The sequence below is a fragment of the Pinus tabuliformis genome, chromosome 9 (assembly GCF_031772625.1).
Source record: "Pinus tabuliformis cultivar Carrire ecotype Pingquan chromosome 9, CPIR1, whole genome shotgun sequence".
In the NCBI taxonomy this organism is placed as follows: Eukaryota; Viridiplantae; Streptophyta; class Pinopsida; order Pinales; family Pinaceae; genus Pinus; species Pinus tabuliformis.
The window spans coordinates 795,216,145-795,226,074 of NC_142307.1; the positions used below are offsets into that span (position 1 = coordinate 795,216,145).

The window sequence follows — 9,930 nt, forward strand, 5'->3', positions numbered from 1 at the left end:
ATGGACATAACCTAAACGAATCTTTGTTTTAGTATATGTGTCCTTCTTGTAAACGATTTTTCAAACCCCTTTTCCAATATTTTATCAAGATGAATGATTTATATATCTAATCTCTTCAAATATTGCTTAAAGTCAATGCTCGGTTGAAGGTCTTCAATCAACTACTCTAAAACTACAAATACAGAGGAAATTCAAATAATATATAACTTAAAGTAACAATTTTGGAAAAAAGAAAAATAATTAGAATTTTATGCTTTTAAATAGGCTATATTAGAGAAGATTATCATGGAAAAAAACTATGGATTATCAAAACCGGAAGTCCCAAAACCACTAGTAATTAGACTGACTCAAAATGTTTAAAATGTTTAGATAATATAACATAACAAGAACATATCAAAACAAGAGATTACAACATATCTTCCATATTAAACTAAAAACACAAACAATCACAGATTTATTATTATAGAGACTATTAATTTAATTACTATTTTATTTTAAAATCAAATGAAAATCTCTAATTTAAACTTAAAATTTAATTATATAAAAAATATAATATTAAAATTTTATTTTTAAATAATTAAAGTAATGGCTTAAGGAACGTATGTATGGTCTGGGGTTTACTCATTCCATGAAGTATGAGGCGTGATCTTGACAATATTGCGTGCAGATAAATTTATACAGCAAAAGACCCACCACAAGATCACTCGTACTGTGTACATCCAAAAATAAAATACTAATTTAAGTAATTGAGTTTATATTTTAAGTATTTAATTAGCTTTAAGAATTGTCTTATACATTTTAAAAACATAAACATCTCGTATAGCTTTTATAACTTAAGTAATTGAGTTCATATTTTAAATATTTAGTTAGCTTTCATAATTCTCTCTTATATATTTAAAAAAACATAAGCAACATAAAAATGGATGGAAAAAGTATTATATATAATTTTAAATTTATTGGCTATAAAATGTTACGAGAGTTACTTAATTTGATTATAATCCAGTTGCATTATATATATAGATAGATATATATTATTTTTTAAATATAATAATTACAATTGAAATGATAATTTAAATAAATTATTAAAATTACTAATAATTTTTTAAATATTATTATTATCAAATATATAAAATTAGGATTACAAAAGTGTACATACATTAATATTTTTTTGGAAATTATAGTAAAGCTATTAATTAATAATTGTTTTATGAACCTAATAATTTTAACTAAAATGGTAACTTTAAATAACTTTTAAGATTATTGATATTTTTAGAAATAACAATATTATTAAATATATAAAATAATTAAAAAAATACAATTATTTCAGTTATTTTTTTTTAAATATTAATAAAATATTCTTATGTTTGTAGAATAAATGGTGACGGAGTGTACTGTTAAGACATACTGTGATATAAACCACTCGCTCCGAGCTGCCGCGCTGCAACCCTAGCCGCGCCTTTTGAGCGACCTGCAAGCGCTTTCCCTCATGGAGCCTGGAGGTGGCCCTGTAGCCCCTCCCCCCTTCCCTCCGGAGATTGAAGCCTTTAAGGCTCGTGTAACTGCAACAGGAAAACGCCAGGTCACAGGCCCGCAGCAAAAATTCGTCAAAAAACTGGACAATATACCCAAGGTTGCCTTACCAGAGGAGGAAATCTGTAGATCTGCGCTGAATTTAGCAGAAAAAGGTCTGATCGGCCAGTTCACCGGTTTGTGGCCATCCCCGAGAGCAGTCGAAGAATGGGTCAAAAGGAATTGGTTACCCTTGGTAAATGAAGGAATCAAAGTCTACTTTGTAGGCAAAGGGTATTTCGTTTTCTTGTTCGACAGTACAGAGGACAGAGGCCTGATTTTTAGAAACGGGCCATACTTCATGGGGCCTCAAGGACTCTACTTGAACAAATGGTCTACTGATTTCGATCCAGCGCAAGATGTGCCCAAGGCGGTCCCTGTTTGGGTGCACCTCCCGCATCTTCCCCTGCATTGCTGGAATCAAATCTCACTTCAATCCATAGGAAACGCACTAGGAAAATACATAGACCAGGCCCCAAGGAAGGATCAATACTCTTGTGCCTGGATCTGTGTGGAGGTCGATCTGGAAACAGGATTACCCGAAGCGATTCAGCTATCGGTGGCAAACTGGACACACATCCAAGAGCTTGATTACGAACAGCTGCCTTTCAAGTGTCGATTCTGCCATGAGTACGGGCACTTTGCAAGATACTGCAAAAAAAGAAACGAGGAGGCAACAGAGAAGGATAAAGAAGATCAATGGAAACAGGCAAAGAAGACAACATTCAGCAGACAGAGTAACAAAAACAAGGCTAAAGGGACAGAGAACAAAGTAGATAATGGAAGCACAAGTAACCAAAACGCTGGAAGCAGTGAAACAAAAGGCAATGAGGGGGATAAAAACCCCTTTGAAATCCTCACGCCTCCTTCAGATCCTCCGGAAGTAGGGGAAGAAGAACCACCACAGCAGGAGAATATTGAAACCATGGAACCAGGTAATAACCCAATCCACACCCCAAGAAATATTTCTTCCCCTTCATACGCAGAAATAATCAAAAAAAAGAAGAAAACCATAGAGAATATGGGATCATCAGATGATGAAACATTTGAAAGGACAACAAAAAGGGCTGGACGAAGATCAAACAAGGAAACCAGAGAAGAGGAGTCAGAAAGACAAAAAACCCTCGGCAGTCAAGCTACCATCGAAATGACACTAGGGAGGAATATCAGGCCTAGGGCCTCCAAAGGAGGAGGGCCTACCCCTTTAAGTGGTAAATGATGCAGTTGATCTCTTGGAACTGTAGGGGTCTGGGTAATCCCAACAAGGCAGATGCTATCAAAGACTTATTGAAGATGGAGTCTGCGGACATCCTTATGCTCCAAGAGACCAAAGTAGAAGGGGAAACCCTTCTAAACACTAGCATGTTGAAGTGGAAATTTGATTCAGGAAAGGCTATTAGTGCAAGGGGATCGGTCGGTGGAATAGGCACGTTTTGGTCAAAAAGCTCTTTCACTTTGGAACGATCCACAGAGACCCAACATTGGATCCACACAGATCTGCGACATACGGTAAGCAATCTTCCCTTGGCTCTTTTTAATTTGTATGTCCCTGTCCACTATGAAGAAAAGAGAGAGTGTTGGAGGACACTAATGGCCTATATAGAACAGATTAACCCTACGAACATAGTCATTGGAGGAGATCTGAATATCATACTAGACCCCAAAGAAAAAAGAGGAGGAACATACTCTAGAGACCCCTTCGTCAACACTGTGGGAAATCTGATTACGCAGTGGGATCTAGTTGACTTCAAACCTATAAGAGGTAAATATACCTGGTCCAACAACAGATCAGGAGAAAATCAAATCTCTGCTAGGCTGGACAGGTTTCTCATCAGTAGCACATTAATGCTGGACAATAGAATGGTTTTCTCCAAGATCCTCCCCAAGCTTACATCGGATCACAAGCCAGTTCTACTCTGTATCAAAAAAGAAGAAGATCTCGGCCCTCTCCCTTTTCGCTTCAGCCCTCTCTGGGCAGGCAAAGACGGATTCTATGAAACTGTTCAAACGGCCTAGAGGATAGATGTTAACGGATCCCCAAGTTATGTGCGGGAACAAAAAATAAAAAACACCAAAAAAGCTCTGAAGGACTGGATTAAAAAATCTCTGCAAACTCCAACTAGCCAAAGGAAAGAAGTAGTTCTTCAGCTGGAAAGAGTCCAATTCGAAATGGAGGAGAATCCCTCTCCCACAGATTTGGACATAGAAAAAACTGCCCAAAGGAAAGCATATTGTTGTTTCAGAACTGAAGAAGAATACTGGCGGTTAAAGTCCAGAAGCTTGTGGCTCAAGTCTGGAGACAGGAACACCAAATACTTTCGTAGACAGTGCAGGGCACGAGTTTCCCGTAATCACATAGCAGAGATAACAAGCACAACCGGACAGGTGTACAATGGATTTTCTCAAATCAAAGAAGCAGCTGTCACTCATTTCCAGAATCTTTTAAGTGCGGAAAGAAATGGAAATGAGGAGGACGCAGAGGAGTTCCTCTCAACCATCCTAAACCTAGTCAAAGAGGAGGACAACGATTCTCTGTTGACCCCAGTCACGGATGAGGAGATAACTGATGTAGTTTGGTCCATGGAACCGGATAAAGCTCCAAGACCCGATGGGTTCTCAGCTCACTTCTACAGAATCTGTTGGGAAATCATCAAAAACGACCTATTCAGAATGGTAAGAGGAATCCTGAGGAAGGCAAAAGTAGGGGGAGGAATAAACTCTACCTTCCTAGCCTTAATTCCTAAGGAAACAAACCCCAGGACCTTTGACAGATATAGGTCGATTTCTCTCTGCAACATATCTTATAAGATTGTGGCCAAGCTGCTGGCCAACAAAATCAAGCCTCTACTCCCAAAGCTCATCTCTCAGGCACAAGGAGGATTCGTAAAAGGTAGACAAATCCTGGATAATGTCATCCAGATTCAAGAAGCTCTCCATTCCAGCCTAACCCGGAAAGAACAAGGTATGATCATTAAATTGGATATGTGCAATGCCTTTGATCGTGTTAATCGTTCCTTTTTGTACAGGGTTCTAGCAGCATTTGGCTTTAAACAGGACTTCATAAACCTCATCAAGGCTTGTATAGAAAACGTTTGGATCGCCCCAATGGTGAATGGCAGACCAACGGATTTTTTCCAAGCAACCAGGGGATTGAGGCAGGGCTGCCCTCTTTCGCCCTTTCTATACATCTTGATGGCAGACGTTCTAAGTCGCAAGCTAACCCAAGAGAAACAAGTTGGTACCATTCCAGGGATAAGGATAGTTCAAGGCATAGCCCCGGTGAATCATGCGCTATTCGCAGATGATTCAATTCTGTTGGGGGGCGCATCCACTAGAATTGTAAGCGCTTTCAAAACCATTCTTCAACAGTACTGCAACATCACCGGTGCATTAGTAAGTGAAAGGAAAAGTGCAATTTACAGTTGGAATATCGATCAGCACGCCACAGACAGAATTTCCAACGTTCTGGGGTTCAAAGGATACGCTTTGTGGGAAAAAATGAAATACCTCGGCTTACCATTGACGAGGGGCTCCAATCGAAACCAACTGTGGGAAGAAGTGATATCTAAATTCAAAAATAAGATAACAGCGTGGGGCGGAGTTTGGCTCACCACCGGAGGCAAACTCACCCTCATCTGATCTGTGCTTTCTGCCCTTCCCACATATCAAGCCTCGCTGCTGCTGGCTCCAAAACAAATTACTGATCAAATCTCCAGCATCATTCGAAATTTTCTCTGGAGCGGAGGGAAAGGTAACAAGGAACGCTTCCACCTCATCAATTGGGAGACTGTGAAACGCCCAATAACTGAAGGCGGACTTCAGATCCGCGATCCCCAACATGCAAATATGGCATTGGGAGGCAAACTCCTGTGGCAATTAATTACAGAACCTTCGCACCCAATCAGTCAGCTGCTGAACCTCAAATATTTACAAAAGCAACCAATAGCATCTTTCAATCCAGCGCAATCTCCAAAAGGAATGCAGGCCTGGAGGCTGTGTTGCAGAGGGATTGAATTTTTCCGAAACCATTTATACAAAATTCCTGGGAATGGCAAGAACTCGCTGCTATGGAAAGAACGAATCATGAATCACTCCCCTCTATCCACCATCAACGAAATAGCAGAGTTGAGAGCCTGGTTAATCTCTAAAGGGGTAAGGAAAATTGAGGACATAGCAGAGTGGGACCTCAATGGCAACTGGCAGCGCTGGACGTTGCCAACCATCCCAATCCACTTAAAAGAACAGTCAAAAATCCTGTTAGAGGCAATAACAGATTTTACTCCTGTGCATAAGGAAGAGGAAGATCAATGGGGATGGGGGAAAACAGGAGAGTATACGGTCAAACAAGGCTACTTTCAAATGCAAGGAAAATAGGAGTCACAGTATCCGGATTCAGTTTGGAAACAAATATGGGAAAGCTTCAACATTCCCAAGATTAACTTCTTCAGCTGGACCTTATTCCACAACAAAATCTTGACCGGAGACAATTTGTGCAAAAGGAACTTTGCAGGCCCGCATCGTTGTGTCCTCTGCAAGAACGCTTCAGAAACAGCAGTCCATTTGTTTATTGACTGTGAGTACGCACAGAAAGTGTGGAACAGCTTCTTAATAGGGCTGAATGCGAGTCCCCCAACACGCTGTCCGATCACAGATTTGTTTTTGACATGGAAAACTCGGTACCCCCACAGCATCAACGAAAAATCTCTTTGGTACAAGTTATGGATTGCTGCACCGAAATACGTTTGTTGGAAGTTGTGGCTCTCCAGGAATGAAGCTGTCTTCAATCACAAAGACATAAATGCAGAAGCAGTAGTAAGGCAGGCCAAGGATCTCCTCCTGGAAACTCTGAGACAAACTAGCGTCAAAGACAGCAACCTCAGAAATGAAGAAAAGGCGTGGCTGGAAGGTTATACTCCCATGCCAACTACTCATGCCATCATCCGCCCAAACCACAAGGAAAACTGGCAGTACAGAGACAACTCGGACAATTTTCAAAATTGGTGGAAGTCACAAGGTAAATGTACAATCTTCTTTGATGGGGCTTCGAAAGGAAACCCAGGCAGATCAGGAGCAGGAGGCGTCATTTACTTTCAGAATGGCAGAAAAGAGGAATTCAGTTGGGGACTTGGGATAAAAACCAACAATCAAGCAGAAGCACTTAGTCTATTAAAAGCTTGTCAACTGACCAGAAAAGGAAATGCAAATGAAATTATAGTTTTGGGAGATTCAGAACTGCTGATAAGGTCTCTAATTCACAAGAAAAGTCTCAAATATCCAGTTCTAAACAAGCAGCTAGCAAGAGTAAACAGATTACTGAAAGAATTCTCATCAGCACAGCTCTTCCATATCCTCAGAGATTTAAACACTGAAGCAGACAGGTTAGCAAATGTAGGATGCAATCTTGAAAAAATTATGATCAGTATAAATGCAGAGATTCCGAAAATGGCAATCATTCCTTAGGAGCACTAGAAAAACAGAGAAAAGAAATGAAAGGGATTTGTAATACTTGTTTGGCTTTGGCCTTTAATAAATAAAATACTCGTTTCAGTTAAAAAAAAAAAAAAAAGACATACTGTAATATAAAAGTCACTTTTAGAAAATTGGGCAAAAGTGGAGCCATCTTAAAAACATCCTCTATAGTTTTGACTCTCACAATTTAGGAAACAAAAAATACTAATATTAAATATTATGATTGATGTCCATTTATTATTTCCTTTTAAATTTTATTAAAATAAGTCTAATATACAATGTTTCTACTTAGTATTTGTCTTTTATACAAAAAATGGTCGATAACAATTATTGAATGCTTGAACAAATTCATAAATTTAATAATAAAACACATTTGAACACGATGAAGGGAAGTACTATAAGTAATTAGTGGACTATATAACCTTAGAGTAAAATAGAGATAGGCATGGTTTGTTACAAAAGTAAAGAGTTTATTGAAATGTGTCTATGCACATTTTATTCCATCTTTAACTTATGAAACCAAATAAAGAGGAGAAATTATAATGTCTAGTATCTTTATATTAAATAATGTATATATTTCATATACATAAAATACATTTTTTTAAAAACTAATTATTGTAATAAATTATTTATTTAACTTTTTATTTTCATCCTGATTCAATGGGAAATAAATAATTTTGGTAGAATTTCTATGTAGAAAAAATCAAATTAATATGAAGTATCCTGATATCTTATATAAAAGTTTACAATGTCTAGTATATTAAAATAAAAAAAAATTAGTTATACAAAAGCATAAGTGTGAGGGCAAATTTTATTTAGTGTTGACTTAAATTTTATTTTTTATATTATATCATGATTTAAAATTGAATTGTGAAAATATATAATACATTCAATAATAAAAACTTCCAAGGAAAAAATATGAAGAAAATATGTAAGGGAAAAATCAATGTAATTGCAACATTGCTGATTTTGTTTTTTAAAGGTGACAGTTTCCATGGTTAGTAAAAACATAATGGCAAATATTAATAATGGAAAAATCGGGAAAAAAATGATATATTTTTTTTAAACAATATTTAATTAAAGAAAAGTCTTTCTGTAGAAATCACATAAGAGAAACTTTTGGCCAACCCATTTTCAACCAACGAGTGTGGTTCATCATCACAATCAGATGAAGTGGAGGATGACAAAGAGAAACTAGTGCGGTTCATCATTAGGATGAGATGAAGTGGTAGACCATGACAAAGGCTTAAATAGAGAGCAATGTAGAGACCATAATTTCAACATCTATTTTTGAAAAGTAATATTTAAATTATAATATTAATTTATTAAAAACAAATATTAAGTAATATTTAAATAATATTAATAAGAAATAATCGAAAAATATAACTAACACAAATAGAAAAATCAAAATCAATAATATTAATGAGAAATAATATAACTAACCAAAATAAAAAAATAAAGTCGATAATATTTAAATTATGATATTAATTTATTAAAAGAAATATTATTAAGTAACCACTATTAATTCTAATAATTTAATTTTATACCATATAAAATTAATCGAATCAATAATATTAATAATAATAAAAAAATATAACTATCCAAAATAAAAAAAATCAAAATCAATAATATTTAAATTATGACATTAATTTATTAAAATAAATATTATTAATTATGACATTAATTTATTAAAATAACAATTATTAATTCTGAAAATTTAATTTTAAACCGTATAAAAATAATTATTTATCAGTCAAAAATTAAAAAAAATATCTTTAATTTTTTAACATAATAAATTTAATATTTAATTTTATAAAAACTTTAAAAATAATTCCAAAAAATTACAAATTTACTTAGTGGAGCACCAATTTAATTTTTTAAATTAAATTTCAAATACTTATACTTTTAATCATCTAAACAATTCTACAATCTAAACCGTTATAATTAGTCCTTGCCCTTTGGTCCAGGTGCAGGGCATTTGCTGAACGATGTGCTTGGATTTTGTTTTCCTCGTTATTGGATTTCTAGATTCGTTGAACTCTATGTTTGACGCCAGTATACCTAACTTATATTTCGATACATATAGAAAAACGGTATCAATTTCAATCCACATGGACGTATATTTTATAAAAACATATATATATATATATATATAAAATTGTAGAGTAAATATATATTTTCCCGTTATTTTTAGTAGTTATCATTTTAAATTCAGGTTGAAAAAATAATAATTTATTAATTATGAATTAAATTGACGGTATCTATTTTTAAATTGAATTTTTATAATTTTAATTTATTTGTAATAATTGTTAAATAGATGTAAAAAATTAACTTCCATCAAACATTTTAAAGTATTTCTAATTTTAATCACAGATAAAAAGTAGTTATATTCTTTCAAGTTTTTCCATTAATTGGAAAAAATTATATAAACAATTTTTATTTTTAAATATATAGAATTAATAAATTATCATATTGACCTATAATATTATAATAAAACTTATTTATATATTAAAAATACTCAATTATAATATTCTATTTTTAAAATTTTGTTATATATATTTTTAAATATATATGTTAAATTTTTATATTAATTCGTTTTATAATAATAACAATATAGTTTAAGTTAATTAAGTTTTATAATTTTAACTATTTTAATATTTATAATTTTGTATTTTAATATTTACAATGAATTGATGATTATCAATTATATAATTAATATAACTAAACTAAATTCTAATTCAAGCAAAATGCACATTTTATATAGATATGTTGGAGAGGGCATGCAAAATTATTGCAAATTGTAAAGGGCAAGTTCATGTTCCAGGATTATTGCAATACAATAATTGAAGTAAAGAATAAAATTTCAGTTCTGATTCATGGAACCAAAATGAA

General features: G+C 34.2%; 1 protein-coding gene across 1 annotated transcript; it reads left to right on the top strand.

The window, feature by feature from the left end:
* The first annotated feature begins 5,415 nt into the window (after window positions 1–5,415).
* Window positions 5,416–7,029, top strand: LOC149151141 (uncharacterized). Its single transcript, XM_089443071.1, has 2 exons — window positions 5,416–5,917; window positions 6,080–7,029. The coding sequence occupies exons 1-2, from the start codon at window positions 5,416–5,418 to the stop codon at window positions 7,027–7,029; spliced, it is 1,452 nt and encodes a 483-aa protein (XP_089299197.1).
* Window positions 7,030–9,930: the final 2,901 nt, after the last annotated feature.

Bases quoted from the DNA above. Each gene is read 5' to 3' on its own strand.
- LOC149151141 (XM_089443071.1), top strand. From the start codon at position 5,416: ATGGCATTGGGAGGCAAACTCCTGTGGCAATTAATTACAGAACCTTCG. The intron at 5,918-6,079 runs GCTACTTTCAAA...GGAACTTTGCAG, and splicing joins AGAGTATACGGTCAAACAAG to GCCCGCATCGTTGTGTCCTC.